This window comes from Tyto alba, unplaced genomic scaffold, assembly GCF_018691265.1.
Source record: "Tyto alba isolate M040663 unplaced genomic scaffold, T.alba_DEE_v4.0 Super-Scaffold_20000042, whole genome shotgun sequence".
Taxonomy (NCBI): Eukaryota; Metazoa; Chordata; class Aves; order Strigiformes; family Tytonidae; genus Tyto; species Tyto alba.
Genome location: NW_024881293.1, coordinates 7555359 through 7576077, shown reverse-complemented (window position 1 = coordinate 7576077; position 20719 = coordinate 7555359). Strand labels below are relative to the sequence as shown.

Here is a 20719-nt window from a genome sequence, read left to right as displayed (position 1 = left end):
GTCATTTGCCCAGGCTTACTGAAGACTGAATTCCAGAGCTCCATAATGACTTTGTTTGACAAGATCAGATGAAAGGGTTCCTACGTTAAGATTTCCCAGTTAAGTGTGTTGAAGTTCCTACTATTATCTATTCAGTTTTCCAAGAACTAATCTTTTCCTACTTTCTGCAAGTGAATGCTCCCTGAAGAGTTGAAAAACGCATCGCATAAAGATCAACTGAGGGTAACCATTACTGAAAAGGAGCCATAAATACTGTTATATGTATATAAAGATAGAGAACAAGTAAAGGGGGACACTGTTTTAATAAATTTTGGAATTAAAAAGTCACTTAATAAAACTGCAGTTGTATCACATGAAAAAGTTTACATGCAGGCAATTTATCTCCGAATTTTTTTTTCCCCATAGAAAATGAAAAGCTGTGTTAAAACCCACACCATTTGTCTGCTATGGCCAGTCTGAGTATAGTCTGAAGGGGCTGCATTAAGTCAGCTTAAATTAATCAAGAAACCCTTAAGTATGAAAGAAACTCCAACTAATAACAATTAAAAATATATATTTTTATAATTCCAGGTCCTCAAAGGAAATTGTGGTAGAGTCTGAACAAAGTTCCAAGTCGTCGTGAAAGACTCAATTTTAGCATCTGCTAGGAGCCGTAACGGTGAAACTGGCATTAAAACCCAACACAAACGAGTAACTTCAGAAGCTACGATGAGTATTTTTTCCCTATTGCAAACCCCATAATTTAGTAGATTTCTTATTCCTATCTATGTTTGTTTGGTTATAACTCAGTAATACCGTGCATTTAGGAAACTGGCTTAAGTTCCACAAGTCTACTGAGCTTTTCTATGAAAATAGCACACGGCCATGAAGCAGAAAACAGCATCATGTGTGCCACCTTACGTTTTGCCTCCACATATGTGCACAGCACTTGAGGGTGATATTGAGCAGGATAACTATGTAAAAATACCCAACTCTAAGCCATCAATCTCTCCAGCACAATGGACCTTGAAAGAAATACATTATCCCAAATCCATGGGATTATCCAAAGTTTCTCCAACTGCTTACAAAATATAATAAACTCAATGCAATTTGGTTAGAATGCCAGTTTCTTCAAGAAACTGATATTTCAGGTAAAAATAGCAAGATCCTCTTAAAATGAAAATTCAACCGCTTTGTCACCACTCTGTTAATCATTTTTTATGAAGAAAAAAGGCATTGTTACAATGGCTCAAAATCATTCCTTTAGTTAGAAGTAGAATTGGTCAACAGGCTGATTGCATCTTCTAGCTAGCAAAGGTCTTTCCCACATCTTCTTTCCCTTTGTATTTCCTCTTGCCGTGTGTGAAGGGTATATATCTGTACTTTATCATGTGCTGTAAAAAGAAAAGATCAATTTATGAGGCAAGAAACTTAGATAGTATTGAAAAAATGTTTTGTAATACACATTGTAAATTACAAAGTCCTCTAGAAAGACAGTTCTCCAGTATTGTAAAGGTAGTGAAATAGCTAATCATACCCTGTTTAGATGCAAATTGGTATATGAGCCCAATCTTACAGATCTCAAATTTGAGCATACTCAACAACTTATACTGTACAGTGAAGACTGCTGATTGGGTGATCACAGGAAATTGGAGAGAACATAGAGGTATTAATTCTTTACTACCCTCTAATCTTTGATTTACAACTTTGAACAGCAGTACCTACCCAAAACTCTGAATGTCTGGGAAAAAAATTAATTCTCTTTTGCAAATGCCAACAAACCAGAAGTCATTTGTTAAAAATGGTCTGAATGACTTGCCTACGTTGTTCTTCCCCTTTTCTCAATGTACTTTCTCACACCAACTGGTCAGAACTTCCCTTTTTACCCATCAGAGATCATAAAAGACCTCTTCATTAAAAATAGCCAGGTAACTGAGGAAAACAAGTGGATGAGAAATTATGAGACTCATCCTGCACAAAATCAGATACTGCATTCCAAGACTGAAACCTTTTGAAAGCAAGCATAAAATTTTGTAGTGTATGAAGACTTCTTTTACCAAGTATTGTTTCCCATTGTCAATATTTGCTCAAAGTTGCAAATATGCAACACTTGAACTAATCTTGAACTAATCTTGAACTAACGTTCAAGTGTTAGTTGCTCAAATTCCTCTAGTAGAAGAAGCATGTGCAATACATTTAACGGCTCTGACAGGCTCAACTGAATGGACAGTTCGCAACAATACTGTACATTCTGACATCACAAATGCTACTATCTATTCATGCCAGGTTACCTTGATTTGCCTCTTCATAGTGATACAAAATAGCATAATGAAGTACATCACAAGGATTGGCCAAAAAACAGGAACGTTGAAAGCCTCGAAAAATGTACATGCCATAGCAACCAGGATTCCTTTAGTGGCAGAGTGCCTTAAAAATAATATTAACAATTAATCCTTCAACCCCAGCTACCACTAATTTGATGCATATATTTTTCAAAACTAGAGCATAAGCAGATGCATCCACTCACCAGAATTTAAACTCTGGGAGCCTTCTAATGAAAGGCCGAAATTCTTCGTTTTGCCTTGTAGGTAAGGAAGGACCATCATCTGAAAAACAGAAAAAAAAAAAACTAAACCAAAACCAAACAACAAACCCTCTCACACTAATTTTCCACACTACTTGGACTCCAGATTTTTTTACTTTATATGTTACAAAAAAAAGAAAGAAAAACTTGCGCTGTCACACAGAGAATTCCAGTTACAGTGACTGTTTTATTGTAAATTAACACTGATTTCCCAAAATAAAATACATAATAGAAATGAGTGCAGGGTCACTTAGGTTACTATGGGAAGAACTTAAGTCACATAAACCTTCTTTCAAAACATAGAAAACTAATACAATATGGAATATGTTCAAGTCCTGAAAAAAAAAAAAAAAGGCAAATTTTACAGTAACATCTGGTGTCAAGTTCTATAGATTTTTTGCAAGTCTAAAAAATACAGTGTCATGCTAGAACTGCATGTCTTTGCACTAATGTATCAGATAGAGAGAGCTGAAAGCTTATCTAAGTTCACAATTATTGCGAAATGAACTATTCATCATACCTGAATCTTCCATTAAAGAGGGGTCTACCTTTGGCGACAAGAAAGCTATGAAGAGATTTAGATGGTAGATTCCCAAGGCATATGTCACAATGTACCAACCCTGAAGCAGGGAGGAAAAAAGAGGTAAGATTAAAGGATTTTGGAAGAACATTTTCAGATACTAATTTTTCAAAAAGATTAAACCACCTGGTTTTCTGCTTCATTCAGAAATGCTTTTCTACATCCTCACAGTAACACAAAAAGATTTCTGGACTTGTTAAATAAAATATTAAAAATTCTTGCTGTATAAAATAAGTATTCTGACTTTATGAAAAGAAGAAATAACTTCTATGAACCTATTTCTTTTATTTCTGTACTAACAGATAAAATATGTAACAGTTGTTATTTAAAGCTACCAAAATACTGACTAAACTTACTGCAATACAAACAAGCAAGAGGAAAAAATAAAATAAAATCTATTAGCTTTTTCAAGCTACATGTTTTATAAGGTTACCGCTATAAACCTAATATCCTAGTCAAAACAAGCCTTAGAACATGAGAATAGGGCAAATCCCTCACTGTATTGATGGATTTTAATAGGAAAGCTTTTCTCAGGCATTCAGGCTCTACGTTCAAGATGCAGACATCATAAAAGCAGCAATGGAGTAGTAAACAGCATAAACCCATCACTTAAAATCATTTTTCCAGGTTTCAGTCTCTTACATGTTCCTATCACTACCACCTGAGCAGCTTTCACATTCAGTCCGTAATCTTCAGGTTTGGGGAATAACAATTCTCAAGTTCTTAACTGAATTTCAGAGTGGCATGAAATAGAGGCATCTGATCAGTGGAGAAATGCTCTGCCGCTGGCCTGCAGTGATAACAATGCTGAAAAGGCAGTTCTTTACAGTTTGCACAACAGAAGGTAACCACTGGCTCCTGAACATGCTGTTACACAGCTTTATTATCAAAGCAAAAAATTAACTGCATCACAGTTTTCAGAAGTTTGCTATATAATTTCATCATAACTAATGGAGTATTTCCACTTCCTGTTGCTGTCAGACCAATATCCTCATGCATTTCCACATTCTCCATTCTGAAGCAGTAAGTTTAACACCAACAAGATGTGTTCTTTCTTCAGACTATCTCATTTATCTTCTGCTGTGTGCTAAATGATACCATATGTAATTCCAAAGCAATACTATACTTCAAAAACACTCTTAAGACAAAAAATAGAACAGTAATGTATCTAAAACTACTTTAGCAGTAAATCGTTTTCTTACCTGCAGTAAATAAACTCTAATCATGTAGATAAAACTCAGACCCAAAGTTACAATCCATCGCACTGCAGTATATGGAGTAGATTTGTCTAACCAGGATTGGTAGATCTAGGAGGAAATATAAAGTGTAGATCTGTAAAATACATGATGCACAATGAATGAGGTTTATTACAGGGTAGCATTAGACATAGTAAGCATTTGTGAAGAGTATTTTGGGAAGGAGAGTAATGTGAAACACTTGTATTGTTTATTACAAATAAACTGAATTAAACATAAACATACTTACAAGCATTTGAAAAGTTTGGTATTTTTACAAAGGAAAACAAATTCTGAGTGTCTGAAGCATCATAAAGAAATTTAAATTTTCAGTTTTTTATGCAAGTTTACTTTCCTTAAGATGTATACAACATGAAATTTGAAGTCACTACTCATTTTTGACAGTAACACTGTACATTTTCACTGTGCAGTGTCACATATATGCACATTAAATATTCCATGAAGCTACCTATTATAGTATTTCTCTCTTTATAAAAAACTTCAAAGGAAATTTTTCATACAGATTTTAGTATTTCAACAACTCTTCCAAACAGTAATGAGTTTAAGAAGGTACATTGAGACCTGCTTCTAAGGGAGTCAGAAAAACCCTAGAGAAAACCAACCTGTCCAAGTCTTGAGAAAAACCTATAGACCACAGAAGGCTTTCCATGTACAGACTCACCAATACTGTCCCCTTCTGACATGGTTGCTGTGGAAACAAAACAGGATATATAGGTAACACTTAAAATAAAAATCTAGGCTCAGTGAAGCATTACAGTACATTATCTGAACCACCATTTACATATGATACTCTTTTGGATTGCCCTGTTTGAAATATTTTTTTTTAATAAAGTAGTCTCAAAAGAGGGGACATTTATTCCAAAAGAAATTAATTTCCAAAAGAAATTTTCAAGAAATCGAAGAACAGGTTATTTTACAAAAAGCAAGACAGGATCCAATCCATTTTAGGGAGGGAAAAGAAAAAAGTCCATACAGAAATGCAGGAATGAGCCTTGTTAGACATCTTCACCTTGATAAGGCAGGAGCTGAGTTATAACATCTAAGCATTGAGATATGAACTGCAGCACCACCCTCCTGTCACCTCAGTTTCTAAAGGCAAAGAACAAAACCAAAATAAGTATTTTTTTTTTTTTAAAGCTGCCTAGGATTTTAAAATACTGAGTAACTAGATAGCACAGAAGTTTAAGTTCAGGACTCTGTACAGCAGTGGTTACAGACAAAAAACTCTCCCACAAGTACCTAAACCAAAACACTGCCCACTGCTAGAATTATTCAGTGAGTTTATGTATCTCTTGAGCATGAAGAGCTCAGCAGTCACAGAGAAGTTTCATGCATTAGCAAAACAGTATAGTAGAAGGGACGGAATTCTGAACTCAGGTAAAAACATTAACCAAGGGAATTATTTTTCAGTAAATGCTCTGCTACCAAATGAAGATCTTTATTTTTCTTTTCAGCTAAGCTCAACTAAGTTTTACAGTTCACTTCAAGATATAAAACAAATGAAATAAAAAAGATTCTAAACAGAAGCATTTTTGCCACATCACCAACAGCAATCCCTGACATTACTTCCTGGAGTCCTCATCTGTGGGTGGGACTACACAGCTCTGGGACAGTGGGAGTACTTTCAGCCCAGTATTAATAACTCAAGAGCGTCAGATGATAATAAAGACATATGGAACATCAGTAAATCAGAAAAATATAAATTATCTTAGATGCTGCAATACAGTGACTGTTACAAAAAATAATTTGAGACCTAGGACAATCTGGGCAGGCACAGAACCTTCCAGTTGCGTATTTTTTCTGTAAACATCTGAAAACTACATCCTATAGAATAATTAGTAGAAAAAAGGAGTCCTGTTACACTTCAAAAGATAAGGGGATTAATTATGAGGCTTCAGGAGCTGCAGTCCACTTTAATTCAAGCTACAGCTAAAAACTAAAAAAAAAAATCAAATAGAAATAATAAATATAGAGACCTTTTCAATACAGGCAAAAGAAAGTAATTATTATTCTCCCCGTTCATTGCACTGCAGAAGAAAGAAGTTACTAAGCATTATTAGCTGAACGTAATTTTGTGCTTTGTTTCGTTTTTTTTTTTCAAATGTCCTGAAGTATAAAGACATAACAAAAACATAGTAAATCTATTGATCATACAGCAATTCTCTAAAGATCACAAACAGAAAAAATCTCAAATTCTCAAAATTAATTTTACAGATACATCCATAGCAAATACGGGCTCTAAGCAGACCTAACATTACAATCTTGTAAATGTTAACCTATGCAAATCAAGTGAACAATCACGTCTGTAAGGCTACCGATGGCTTTATGATGGACCAGGCATTTTGCTTGGTGTAAAATATTACACTGTATGTGATTATGTGTGATTGTTTATTGTACATACAGTGTCTCCATAGCAGACAAAGAAATACAGCCAGCTAACAGCATCTTAATGGAAAGAAACCTCTCACTAGCTCCGTATATCACATGACATAATTTAGAATTTAATTTAGCATTTCTTATCACATCAAAACTTTACTGAAAGAACATCTGAAATTAGATGATTATGAAGAAAAGCAGTCTTTGGCATTGCTTTGAAGGTAGTTTACAGTTAAGAACACAAGTCAGACCTCATTGGTTTAAGGGAATAATAAAATCTAAGCAGTAGCAATTCTTCTCTCATCATGTAACACAAGACTTTACTGTTCAGCATAATGAGTTATGATAACCCTTCAGCCATTTCAGTAAAGCCAATTATCAGGAAGATATACACAGGTTAATATAATAAACAATTGAATAGTTTGCTACTAGCTGAATACAGACTGCTACTAAAACTAAACCATACTAAAACATTTTTCTCTGATGAAAAATACCAAGTAGGTGAATGTATGACCTTCCAACAATTACGCTTTTTACCACAATTGCTATAGTAATATCATTACAAATACCACCGCATAGCTGAGTGCTTAAAAATTAGGACCTGGGGCAATAAAGACATTTAACTTATGCCTCACATCATCGCATACAGAGAAGCACAGAATATTCAGATGCCGCACTGATCATGATAGAGATTTTTCTTAAATTTAAAATACAAATGAAGCACATAAACTAGCAAACCCACATTACTGCTCATACAAGCTGCCTCATCTCGTAGAGGAAACATCTGTGAAAAACAAGACACTAAAGCGATTTATTAACAGGGTAAACGGACAACCACTGGAAAGCGACCCATGAGTTACACAGGCTGGATTTTTATCCTAAGAAAGACGTTGCTTCATTTTAGCCGTTAGCCCAGTCTGTCAGACTCCCGCGCCCTGCCAGGCCCAAACGCCGCGGGACAGCAGCACCACAGGCCGCGGGGGGAAAAACCCGCCAAGCACACTAAGGGGTTTAGCCCAATCTCGGCACAAAGAGAAGAACGAGAGGCTCTGGCAGGGCCCACCGAGGCGAGGAGGGGCCGGGAGCAGCACCAGGGCAGCCCGCGAAAACGAGCCCCCCCGGCAGGCCGGCCCGGCCCGCGAGAGCGCTTAGGCCGCAGTCACCGAGGCCCCAAGAAGCCCCCGCGCTCCCGGAAGAAGCCCCTCGCCCGGGGACTGTCACCGCCTCGTCCCCCCGCTTCCCGCCCGCGGCCCCGGCGAGGCACCAGCTACTCACAGCCGCCCAAGCCGGGTCCTTCCTTCCGCTCCCCCCCTCCCCGGCTTCCACAAACCCAATATGGCGTCCCAGGCGGGGAGAAACTCACTTCCGCTGCCGGGGCAGAAAGGGCGGGATAAAGAACCGGGCACTGCCCCGCCATTGGCGTCTGGAAGTGGGGAGGAAGGGAGCGTGGCCGCGGCGCCGAGCGGTGAGGCAGGCAGCGGTGCGTATGGGGACGCGGGACCCGCCCGCAGCCACCGGGAACCGAGCGCGAAACTGCCCTGTGGCGCCGGTGCTCTGGGAGGGACCGGGGACGGTGGGGGGGGAACGCCCCGCCCCTCGCTCCCGCGCAGCCAATGAGAGCGAAGGGGGCGGTGCCCGCAGCTGGCGGCGGGAGCGGGGTTGAGGGGGAGGGCGCTGCCGCCATCTTCCCGCCCCGCCTCGCCTCGCCCCGCCTCGCCTGGAGCGGGGTGAGGACGCGGCACCCAGCGACCGCGAAGCGCGGTCTCTCGTTCGGGTGAAGAGACGCGGCGCCCGCGCTCCTGTGTCGGGGCTAAAGTAAATACAAGCTCTTTTCCTCTTGCTGGGTTGGCTTTATTTTCTGCGCGAGCGTTCCTGGTTTTTGCCGAGGTCGCGGAGTCGCTAGCTCTTCGGCTTCTGGCTGTTCCCGTGTAGTCTGTAGTACTTACGAGGTCTTTTAGGCGTTTAAGGACCTGGGTTCTTGTTGCCATGTAAAGTAAATATAAGTATTAAGCAAAGTAATATATTATCTTCACCCCAATGTTGTTTATACGAAATTTTAAAATAGGTATCCCTGAGTAAAATAAGCGCTTTTACTTTTGCGTTACTAATCAGTCAACATTCAGCCTAGTTTTTCTGCATTGTTTAAATAATTTCAGTTGTTTTTTCTTTTAACCGGATTGGCGGGGTGTACGCAGAGGCCTCCGGTGGGGCTTGTCAGAGGAGCTGGGGCCTATTGGGTGTATTTAGGGTTCTGACCTGAGGAGCATAAATTAATTGAGCTTGCAACAATCCCTTTAGTTTCCTCTTTTTTTTTTTTTTTTTTTTTCAAAATAGGGTCATCTGGGGTCATCTGTAGTCTTTTTTCATGTATAAGACAGAATAAGAAGGCAAACAGATCCCCCCTTTTTACACACTACAGTAAATAATCATGACCTGTAAAACTACTATAGCTGTAGAGCTCACAGACTGCTGTGAGAGTCAGATCCTTCATTCAAGAGCCTTAATAACTGTGATTCTGTTCTGTCCTATTAGGAAAAATTTATTTTAATGGATTTAGAATTTCTGCCCTATAAATACTTCATAAATCCCTTCAATTAGGGTCAGTGTTTAGATGCTAAGATAGTAAGTCTTAAGTCTAAAGCATATGAAGGTACTGACAATACATAGATATAAATATATTTATATAAATGAGAAAAATACGAGAAAGTTTCCACTTTTTACTTCAGTTGAAAACAAAGGTGGGCATTTGCCAGTTAAAAGGGGTTAGAAGTATTGGTTTATTTTCTAGGTCAGGACAAGGTGTTCTTTAAAGATGGGAGATACTCTGAGGGCAAGTTTGTATAGGGACAAGTTATGGAGAATTGATTTCAATACTGGGCATTGACAGGCGAGCCTGTAACTATTGCATACTTTTCTTAAAAAAAAAAAAGTCCTTATTCTCTTAAATTCTGATATGTAAATACATATCATAAGCAGCCAAACAAGTTGGCAGACTTCCATGATGTTTGTTGAAGAATTGTGTTTTTTCATGCTTTCTTCTTGGTCTCTCAGTTTAGGCTGTGTTAACTTTTAGTCACCTCAGAAAGTTAATCAAATGTATTAATGGTAGAAACCAGAAACATGTCATCAATTTTTGCTAATGGTCTTAGTCCTTCAAAGTTTCACGCATATACTGACTTGTGCTGATGTGAAGTACTGCACAAGATAAGGCTGAAGATGTTAAAGGAATTAAAGAATTTGAATACGCCATCTGTTAAAGAGGGACATCTCATGCATGATTTACCAAGGGAACATTTCAATGAATTTACTCTCCCCTAGTATCCTGAACAGAACAAAGTTCTTTTATTAAAGAACTGTCCCAGTAAGTTGCTCCAGAAAAGTATTTCTCCTATTTCTATTTATTCTTGTACAAGTCAGTCAGTGATTTCTCCACCTGCCTAACCTCAACAATCTGTAAGGCTGACAGGAAATAAAGGGTGACCACATGGAATACATTGTAGCCTATAAATAAATCAGGTAAATATTTGACAAAAAAATAGTTATCTGTTATTCTAAGACCACACATACATCAGGAAATTCACAGTACAGTACTTCTAGTTCTAAGCAGCTGATTTTTCAGGCTTAGACACAGAGGATTTGAATGAGTACATGCCATCAAAAAGCTGTTAAGGTGACTATGACATTCAAGTACTTTTTTTATATGTTCCTTAACCACAAATGAACATACTATGAATCTTTTCTTTTTAACACATCACTGTCAGTTTTAAAGACCAGAAGGATTATGATTCATTAGTTAAAATAAAGACTGAATGAGCACATTTCTAGTCTTCGTTAGACAGCATTAATAGTAAAAAAGTAGTTGTTAATTATACATTTCTAGGCTTTTAGAATGTCTTGTATTCATGTACTGTCAGTAAAATATCACTTATTGATGAATCTTAAATAGATAAAAAAATATTAAACCGTTTGACAGATTGTTGTTTCTTTCTGTATCTGACTTTCTTATCTACTTGGTTCAAGGGAGTGCTTACTCTGGCCAGTGTGTTTTTGGAAAGCAGCATGGACACAAAGTCTTGTAATATAAAGATGGTGGAAAATATGAAGGAGAGCTCAATGGAATGAGAGAAGGTAAGTTAGACTCTTTGAGTAAGCTTTGTTTAAAATCTACTTTGTCAAGACTGAACAGACCTATTTATGCTGCATAAATACAATTATTTAATGACTTGATTTTTCAAAGATGGCTTTGGTCTACTGAAAGCCAGGAAACTAAGTTCTCCTTCTTGCTTTTTGTTGACTTAAGCTGTGAAAATTAGTTTTTGTTTCAAAAATAAGAGCTATAAAGTGCTGAGTAATTATTGAGTAAGTATGTAAAAATAGTAATGTTTAGTAAAATTTAGAGATGGAAAAAAGCTGTTACTGTCTGTAATCTACAAGGAAGAAGGCCATACTGATAAGATTCAGAAAACAACTGGCACTGTTACAATTACACAAATAGTTTAGTAACAGCATGGGAAATGGAACTGTTGCCTTAAATGAATTTCCTCTATATGGTTGATTAGTTTTCAAACAGAATGAATTGTTAATCAGGAAAAGTTTTATGTCCAGCTCTCTTACTTCTAGTCACTTCTTCATATTAGGAATTAAATAAATTTTAAACTAGCAGCAATTTCATCATGTATGCAGTCTGTTGCCTATTCTGAGTTTAATGTAGACATTCATCCTGTATAAAAACTATGTGTGGAGTTTTTTCCCCTCATGGTTGGAGTTTACTGTGCATAGTACCAGTAACTGTGATTTCACTAAAGGTAGATAACATTCTGCTGATTTAAGACAAAAATTTGGAAAAAAAATCAGAAGGCTCTGGCTGAAAAGTTGCTGAGTCCATATCAGAAACAGGCTCAAAACGAATGAATGAATAAACAAGATTTTGATTTCCAAGTTGTCGTGGGGCATATTGTTCTCATTCTCCCTGATGAAAGGTTGGAATGTTGTGTTTAGGGAACTGAACTGTGCCATTTCACTGGTCGCTTGAATTTCAGGGAAAGAGTGTAGATTAGATTTGATTGCCATTGCTTATTGTTACTGGCTCGCTTTCTCTGATAGTCTGGTGTATCAGGTCACCAATTCTGTTTTTCTTTAAGAATTTCCTGGGTTTTTTTCACTGTTTTAGGAATGAGGACAATTATGAAGGAGCCTGGATTCTAGACAAGTATAAAAGTCATGGAATATTGCCTTGCGCTGTTGGAAGAGTATATGAGGTATCTAAAGACTTATGAGAACCTGTACTGATTTGTTTGGAAAAGCTCAAAGGATCATGGTAGAGGATGCTTCAGGCAGATAAGCAAAAAAGGTCTATGCTTAGAACTAGTACTGTTAGTTAATTTAACAAATTCAGTCCCCATTTTTAATTGGAAATATCTTCATGTGTTACTCAATTTGATTTCTTTTTTTTTTAAAAAAACACATTCTAGTAGTATTTTGTATAGCTGAACCTCAGATTCAATTTCAGTTTGATTTTTCTCAGCTATACAGTTTACTGGAGAGTCTTCTTGTGATTATTTAGAGTATTCCTTATTTGTAAAACAGGTGTAAACATAATGATTTGGGGTGGAAGGACATATATGTGTAAGCACATATTAATACTCACTGACACCTACTTCAAGGTAGAAGGATCAAGGAATATATTTTCAGGGTGAACTAAACAGGGTAAGATGTGGATTATTTTCCAGTAATTCAGTGAGATGACATAGAGGCCTGGGACTTAAGGACCAAATGTGGTTGTAGCATGTAAATGAAGTACTGCATGACAAATCAAGAGTAAGATTCTTTCGTTGCAATCACAGGGCCAGAGGGTTAAAAATAATCTGAAATTTATTACTGAAATTTTGAGAAACTAAATGAGAGCACTATCTGTGCTTATCTTGTGAATTTTTTTATTATTTGATTTGACATAATAGGTAAGTGTTTAGAGAGAGATACTATTTGAAGAAGTAGCATTTTATATTTTAATAGTAACTTTAGAACTTGAAAACGGTGGCTTTTAATCATTGCATACATATTAAGATTTGGAACAGGCACTTCATAAACTATTTCATTACCCAGTTATAATGAAGTATAGGAACACAGTACTGATTTCATTGTTTAAGTCTCTTTCTTTCTGACTGTGATGCTCATTGAGTTTTCTTTGTTGTTGAAAGAGGAGTCTTCCTTAGGTTTAGTGGAAACTCAGGGTAGCACATGTTCAGAGTAGCTAAAAGTTATGGGGAGGGCTATTCAATGTAACTTCACTGTGTGTCTCTAGCCAGCTGACATTTTTTCCTGTGGACATGAAATCACAACCAAAAATCTACTGAATACTGTTTATGTAGTTAAAATAGAGCTCCTGTGGGTATATACATAAGCAGGTATCTTGGCTGTTCAGTTAAGTGTTTGGATTTTTGGTTTTGTTCTTTTTTTTTGCACCTGTCAACACCCCTAGGTTTCTTTTCAATATACATTAAAAGTTTCTAGTCTTAATCTAAACTTAATTATTGAATACAGTTTTAAAATCTTTATGTATTATTCCATGAACACGTAAAAATTGGGAATTAAAATCAGTAGGACAAGATAATAAATCCTTGTTAGATAAAGAGACAGATGACTTAAAATATCTATAAGTGGTGGTGTGCATTTGTTTCATTACAACCTAAACACTGTTAAACAAAAATGGTGTTACAATAACTTCTCAATGTACTTATATATTTGTGTGCGCATGTATGCACACACAGTTTTGTACCACTGGGTGTCTCTCTGGCATCTGTTTTGAGACAGAATTAGTAAATTCTTCAGGCTTACACTTGTTCAGTAACTGGTCTGTCACTGTAGGGTTGTAAGCATTTAGTACTACTTGTAAGTACACTGGATATGGGCCCAAAAGTGACAAGATACTTTGGCCAAAAAAAAAAAAAAATCCTGACGGTACTGACAACAGTATCTGTCGATTGATTTAGTATTTATATTATTCAGAAAACAAACCTAAAAGACAGTAACTTAATGCAAGTGTTCACTCAGAATATACTGCTTTCAAATTATGTAACTTAACATAAACCAATAAAAGCATATAAATGGTTTTGGGTGTGTTTTTGTTTTTTTTTGTTGTTTTTTTTTTTTTTCTTTTTTTTCCAGGAAAAATGACAGGTTAAAGTTCTTTTTTTAACCTGTTATCACAGAATCATGAAAGAGCTAACCAGCCTTCTGAGACATACCTGTGACCTCCACCTTCTGGGTGAATGATTTAGCCTTCTGTTTCTGCAGTTTACTCTCTTTCAGCATGCTGCTTGTAGAGCTGTTCCCCTGAGTGGTGGCAGTATAAGTAGTAGTGTCCTTTCTGTCTTTCTGCCCCAAACACTGTCTCAGATCTTAAGTCTTCTATGGCACTGTCATTCTCTGAGAAAGTTTATAGCATGCCTGGTCACTTCTCTCATTTCAGATTAGAAAGCTGACAATAATATACTTTGATAATAATAATAATGAACTTAATAGATATAAAATATTGAGTGCTGCTTGGTTTTCAGCATCCAGTTTTGATACAGTAGAAGTAACTGGCAGAACCTACCACCTGCTTTAAAGATCTGTTGTTAATGAAAAGTTGACAAAAACTATGTGATCGATTAACCATTGGGTTTGTGTACATGATATTTATTAAGTTCATACCAGTACATTCCTGACAGATAGGGTAATAGATAAGTATACACCGAAGTCCAACAAAAATCATGGCACAGTTCCAGCAAAACATGAGCCTGTGTAATTTGGAAGTAAACAGGAAAAATGTGAAAACTAATAGAGGGATTATATATGGCTAGTGTAGGGGATGCAAACCCAGTCAGAACAAAATGGTAAGACTTGCTTTGGTGCCCAGAAAAGGGCACATTACTAAGAAACTTAAGTTAAGGATCTGGAAATTCTTTCTGCTGTGTCCGCAAACTTTTGCACATGAGATTTTTGAAGTTTGTGTTGTATGGTCAGATATCTCAGTGAATACCAAACTTGATTGCTACTCAGTTAGTGTACCCATACTTTGTACAAATAGTTACATGCTTGTAAACTGTGTGTGACTGAAGTTTCCTTTACTGAAATAGTACCTTGGACATACTGAAACAATCTGCTAGAACAGAAGAATTTCTCCCCAGTGTGGGGGGTGAGGCGCTGGCCCAGGGTGCCCAGAGCAGCTGTGGCTGCCCCCTCCCTGGAAGGGTTCAAGGCCAGGTTGGATGGGCTGGGAGCACCCTGGGCTGGGGCAGGGGGTGGCACTGGAGGGGCTGTAAGGTCTCTTCCAACCCGGACTGTTCTATGATCCTATGAAATATTTCAAGCTTTAGACTATTATTCCAGCATTACTTCCATGTGGGATAGAATAGATTGAATTATGGCATGAATTTTTCTGGTTTTCCTCTTCAGTTTTAACTGTTATAATGCCAGGGCTAATTTTTTAGATCAATTTTTTGCAAATGATAAATTTTCAGCAAGTGGATGCTGTCAGCTAGTAGGATATTGTAGTCTGCAAACCTTCAGAGATTCCGGTTGATTAAATGTCCAGTAAAAAAGCAATAATTATATCAGCAGAGGATTCTAATAATAACAAACAACTCTGATTTATCTCCTGCTTAACCATAAAACTGATTTCAACTTGGGTTAAAATGTTGTCAAGAGATGTAAGCTGGAAACTGTAACTGAACACTGGGGAACATGTAACAAAACAAAGCCCCTGAAAGCTGCTGATTTAAAAAAAAAAAAAAAAACCTCCAGTGACCTGTGGTGGCCTGTCTGATTTTCGTGCATTTGTATGTGCACACATTTGAGAATGAAAGAAAACGACATGTAAATGAAGTTTGCAGAGGTTAATGAAGTAGCACTCGTTTTCTTCATGAAAGTGTTTCCTTTCTCTGATTTCTCATTTCTGGCTGCTGCGTAAGCCCTGGTAAGCAGATGCTGTGTTCCATTCTGTCCCTGTTGCTGCGTCTTTGTGTGTTTTGGCTGTGTGCAGTTTGTCGCCTTTCCCAGAGGAAGGCCTGCTGGTCGCTACACCTGCTAACCACCCTGAGCAGGTGGCAAGCCTTATGGGCTTCTTCACCTCCAGGTTCCTGTTCCCCGCCCCCCGAATCTGCTGGAGCTACCTGTTTGGAAGAGGCATCGTTTCAGTTCTGATGCAAATTATTTAAATTACTGCAATTTCAGTTGCTTGGAATTATACTGCATACTAGTGGATAATATGAAATTTGAAGATTCAATAAATCTTCCCAAATCTTGATTATGATGATAGTTACAATATAATGATATATGATATAAAAATGTTAAGAAAGCTATTGCTGATATAAAGACCATGACTGAGTCTCCCCACTAGTAAATGTTGAGCTCTATTATTCTGATTGCTTGTGGATGTGACCACTGACTACTGCACCACTCACAGTTCTAGTACTTTTTAGTAGTGTCCCAGTAGTGGCATGGAAGTGTGCTGCACATGTTTCTGAATGTATAATCTGTGTATTTAATTGCCTTTTTGAGTGATTTTTAGTGATCTTTAGTTGATACATAGTTCTGATGCTTGATAATAAGATGTGACAAAGAGAGAGTGGGAAGATATAATTAGCAGTCTTCATGTAAGAAAAAAGGCTAGTAATGGGGGGGGGGGGAGGGGAAGGCAAACCAAAACCCTACCAAGCTACTATTTCTGTAGTTCATCTAGATTTTGACACAGTATACAGCATTTTACACTGAGGATTTGTTGAAAATTTTGTCTTGTGTTGTAGTGGTCTGTCTTGCTAGAGAGAAATCTCATTGAATGCTTTTCTGCCTCAGCCTAACAGAGAAATCATCAGGACTTCACTTGTTATCTTCGCTTTAGAAGACCAGTAATGAAAGGCCTTCAGAGAAGGATAAAGTAAGGTTTTGATAGAAATTGTTAGACCAGAAATAAACCCATGAAAAAACTAATCAGGGATGAAACTTGTGTTTAAAATAGGTACTAAAGTGGCTGCAGAATTTGAGGGTTTGGTCTTATTCTGAAGTTCATGCTGATTTGAGACTAAGGTAGTCTGACAGGGCACACCCATCCCTGTGTAAATAATGCCAGAAAAACATTATTCTCTAATATGTCTTGATTTAAAATTATATTAATACTTTATATTTATTTCCTTATTCAAGGATCAAAAGCATGGAAAAGGGTTTTTTGCCTTTTGTATGTATTAAGCCAGTGTATTTTCTTTTATTACAACTATTTCAGTGTCAATAACTTTTTGAAATGTTGCGTACAAACTCTTTGAAGTTTGAAGAGGAAATAATCAGTTCATGTCAACAGACACACAAGGTTTTTACATTTGAGTCTGTGGTTCTTGGAATAGACATAGATTCTCTGAAGTTCTAAAACCAGGCCATATAGCATGAACTGTCTGAATGTATTCAGCCAGAGAAGTAGTCAGGATGTGCTGGAGTAACTCTGTGTATTTAAATATAGATGTGTTTGTCTAAATTAATGTCATCTGAGGCTGTATGGCGTAATGCCAAAGATTTTTATAACGGAAAGCATGGTTCAGTCATTACTTGAATCTGTTAGGTGACATGATATTTAAGATCAGACCCATGAAAATAAGTTTGATTAATGGTTGAATAATGAAAATGATTGATAAAAGCCCAAATTAGAGTATGTGGAAATCATATACTGTTAGAGGCAGGCAAGTTTGGATTTGAAATAAACAGAATGAATTGCAATAAAGTGTAGGAGCCACTAACTGAAAAATGGAAACCTCATCGATTAACTGTAAATTGCTTCCAGAAATAAAAGAAGTGGTAAGTGCCTATAACCCATTTACAAAATCCTTTTCTATATTTCTAAGCAGATGTATTTGAGCATCTTTCTCTGCCACACGATGTTGGGAGTAACCAACATTAAAAATGTTGTTCATTCCTGAATAAAAATTGACAAAATTTATGTCCATCAAAGCTAGTATTTGAAAAGCTTGCTTAGTGAGAGTCTACCCTGAGTAGAGCTACATGTGAATTTCTGTAGTTAATTTACTACTGTTTAGTTGTTTTCTTAGAACTAGTTGTTTCAAAGTTGTCACCCCTGATGAATAAATTCCTAACATCTCATTTTTTTTAAACAGTCATGCTAACCTGTTTAAGTAGGCTGCTGCAGAAGTTAATATGATAATACGACCTTGTGAAATTGTTACTGTTTGTGTACTAAATGTTCTTATTTATTACCTGTAACATTTAATTGTGGTTTAAATAAATTTCATATAAACACACTTCCTTTAGAATCTAGAAACAATCCACAATGACATTGTGCAGTTAGCAGAATGAATTACTTACTATTGGTTCTTAGGATAGGAGGATTTCTGTGGCTGATACCTAGCTGATGATAAACAATTTTGCTTTCAGCTGTTACTGTTCTTCATGAACTTCTTTATTTTTGTTTTGGTCTCTGTTAGTAGATTGCAGTGTCTTTGTGTCTACTGCTCTGAATCACAGAAAATACAGGACCTTACAAAAACTCCAGGATTTTGTTTTGTTTAAAGCAGAATTTCCTGTTCTAGTTTAAAATCAAAACCAAACACAAACAAAAAAACCCACAGCATAATACAGCCCATCACTGGAAGCTTGTAGCTTTTGCTTTTTCTCCATTTCCTGCTCCCCTTTGTTTGTGTACTAACTGGTAGCTCTTTTTCTGGAGGCCCCTATGTCACTCTGGGTGTTCACGCCTTTGTTTCTCCGCATAAATGTGTGATGTATAGATAGTGCTTATGTGGACGTCAGCATTTCCAAACCTTGCATGTGTTGCATTGCTAAGCAACTTTTAGCAACACTTATCTCTCGTCCTTATGCCATCTGGAAAAGAGGATTAGACAAGGAAATGTGCCAGAGAGAGACAAAGGCGCATCTAAGAGGTGGCTTAATTACTTAAGAGAATGAGTGACATTAATAGTAGGCAATCATCACAATTGATTGAAAGCAAGCACAATGCCTTTACAGGTAGCGATAAGGAACCCCTGAGAAAGGTTGCATATTTTATAGCCCCTGTCCTTTTTCCTTCCCCAGAAGCAGCAGTACACAGCTGAATCCTACTGCGTGTTTACATACTGTGATGCAAGATAAAGACCCCTATGATTTCAGTACAGAATTTAGATACAATTCCAGTTTCAGTGTTTTTTCTAGACCACCTTCCAGTTGTTACGTGCATTCAGGAGTGCGACTAGCTGACTATTGTTTTAAAGGTCTCTTCTACTAGGCAGAGAAGGTTGTGGAGCTTGAAGCTTGTGTACAGTAGTTACCACCAGTAACCACTGAAGATAGCATCATGTGCTTTAAACTGATGGAAGGAGTAGACCAAAGCAAGTAGTATCAGAAGCATATTTCCAAAGAACTGCTTTGTCTTTGCTTTTATCTTCTAGCTTACAGCTGTAATTGCTAAAGGTGTAAACAAAGTGCTAGAACTTTAGCTGCTAAATCCATCTGGAGTTTCAACTGGGTTCACACACATTTTAAAATTATAGTAGAGCTTTTTTTGGTACCTCTGCTGCTATTGCACAAAAAGGCACATATCCAACTTAATAGAAGAATGGTCACTTCAGATTTTAAATATTCTTATTCTCTAGTTCCTTATGTACTCTAACATTGAAAGAATGTTGTCTGATAGCTAAACAGGATTTAGTACCACATAAAAGAAGTGACATTTATTACTGACTTATTTTACTTCCCATACCTGGACTTTTGACTGTACTTTGACCATTGTCTGAATATTTTCTTACCAGTTTCAACTCAACTCTTTCAGTAATATCGGACAATTCAGACTGATATTCAGTGCCAGCAGTATGCTTCAAGATGTTTTTTACATGTATCTTGGAATAAAAGCACGTAATACAGCGTACAATACTATGCTTTCTTTCAACATCTAAAACTGAAACCAGTCAGTATTCCTGATTGTGACCTTCCTTGTCCTGTCGGCAAATATCTGTGAAATATCTGACAAATTTTCCGATTTCCCCCCCCCAGTATAGGACCACAAAGAGGAATTGGTTGACTCTGCTATAAGTTAAAGTTAGCAAATTGTGACTGTGAACTAATCACCTCAAGATTATACTGTATTGAGCAGGAAAGGGTACACTAGAAAAACTGCATGTTCGTTGTGACGTATTATTAAATTGCATGATTACGTATGCAAGTTTAACCTTGCTAGAAACTTTAATTGGCTCATACCTAAGTTTCTCTGGTATTTGGCCTTGCAACCTTAGGAATCTTTAAACCTTTATGTAAAGGGTGTATCTTGGGTGAAATGCAGTCCAGATTTAAATAACCAAAGCTTTTTGGAATAGAGTTTGATATACTTTTTCACTTTTCACAATCTTTAAAAAGCAAAATAATGTGTTATTCTGTATGTGACAAAGCAGTTATTCATTCTTGCTATGTAATTTAATGCAATGTAATATATGAACTGAAGGACCTCACATAATAGTATCCCACAGTAACAAACCTTGGGCAAGAAATGTTTGATTCTGCCCCTCCTTTCCCCTTTAGAGGAGTGCCACATAATCCTGGTTTGTTGTGTGGTCTCCTATTCAACTTTTCACACAAATGTTGGAAGGGTATTTATAAAAAGCCTTGAGGACCACCCACTTCGCTATTGAAAATTGGCTGAAATAATCCCTTCTTTATAATTTAGCAGTGGTGTTGTCCAAATTTAAAATCCATGTGTATTTCTGTTTAAAGGGGCAGTGGAGAAATGACGTATTCAATGAACGGGGTGCTATAGTTAATTGTTCTGGTGACATCTGTGATGGACTGTGGATCAATGGCTACCCTGCTGGTACGTACGTTCATTATGCTCTCCAGTTATTAACAAGTCTTTGACATAATGCTTTGGTTGTCCCTCTTTTGATTAATATGATCTGACTATAGTCTTTAGCATCCTCT

General features: G+C 37.1%; 1 protein-coding gene and 1 long non-coding RNA gene across 10 annotated transcripts in view; one reads left to right on the top strand and one right to left on the bottom strand.

Annotated features, from left to right (window-relative positions):
- Window positions 1-283: 283 nt before the first annotated feature.
- On the bottom strand, window positions 284-8355 carry RER1 (retention in endoplasmic reticulum sorting receptor 1). 5 transcript variants are annotated; one of them, XM_033007783.2, is made up of 8 exons: window positions 8139-8355; window positions 5409-5488; window positions 5002-5087; window positions 4346-4450; window positions 3084-3183; window positions 2507-2585; window positions 2271-2406; window positions 284-1373 (listed from the first exon to the last, which is right to left on the bottom strand). In XM_033007783.2, exons 3-8 carry the CDS (start codon window positions 5080-5082, stop codon window positions 1284-1286), a joined length of 591 nt encoding a protein of 196 aa, XP_032863674.1. In that variant the 5' UTR covers window positions 5083-5087; window positions 5409-5488; window positions 8139-8355; the 3' UTR covers window positions 284-1283. The 5 variants fall into 5 exon arrangements, with proteins under 5 accessions (XP_032863674.1, XP_042650215.1, XP_032863673.1 ...); XM_042794281.1 differs by lacking the exon at window positions 8139-8355 and adding an exon at window positions 8051-8132 and having other exon boundaries at window positions 5373-5488; XM_033007782.2 differs by lacking the exon at window positions 8139-8355 and adding an exon at window positions 8051-8132.
- Window positions 8356-8471: 116 nt separating this feature from the next.
- The window catches only part of LOC116965284, a 179381-nt gene continuing 167133 nt past the window's right edge, over window positions 8472-20719 (top strand). For all 5 annotated transcript variants that reach the window (XR_006165484.1, XR_004409255.2, XR_004409253.2 and 2 more), the window contains exons 1-4: window positions 8472-8590; window positions 10796-10903; window positions 11946-12033; window positions 20516-20612. This is a non-coding gene — a long non-coding RNA (uncharacterized LOC116965284). The remainder of the gene's footprint in view (window positions 8591-10795; window positions 10904-11945; window positions 12034-20515; window positions 20613-20719) is intronic.

Excerpts from the sequence above, each read along its gene's own strand:
- RER1 (XM_033007783.2), bottom strand. The coding sequence starts at position 5,082 with ATGTCAGAAGGGGACAGTATTGGTGAGTCTGTACATGGAAAGCCTTCT. Across the intron at positions 4,451-5,001 it reads TTTTCTCAAGACTTGGACAG|ATCTACCAATCCTGGTTAGA; the intron begins GTTGGTTTTCTC and ends ATTTCCTCCTAG. Across the intron at positions 1,374-2,270 it reads CTATGAAGAGGCAAATCAAG|CACATGATAAAGTACAGATA; the intron begins GTAACCTGGCAT and ends TTCTTTTTACAG.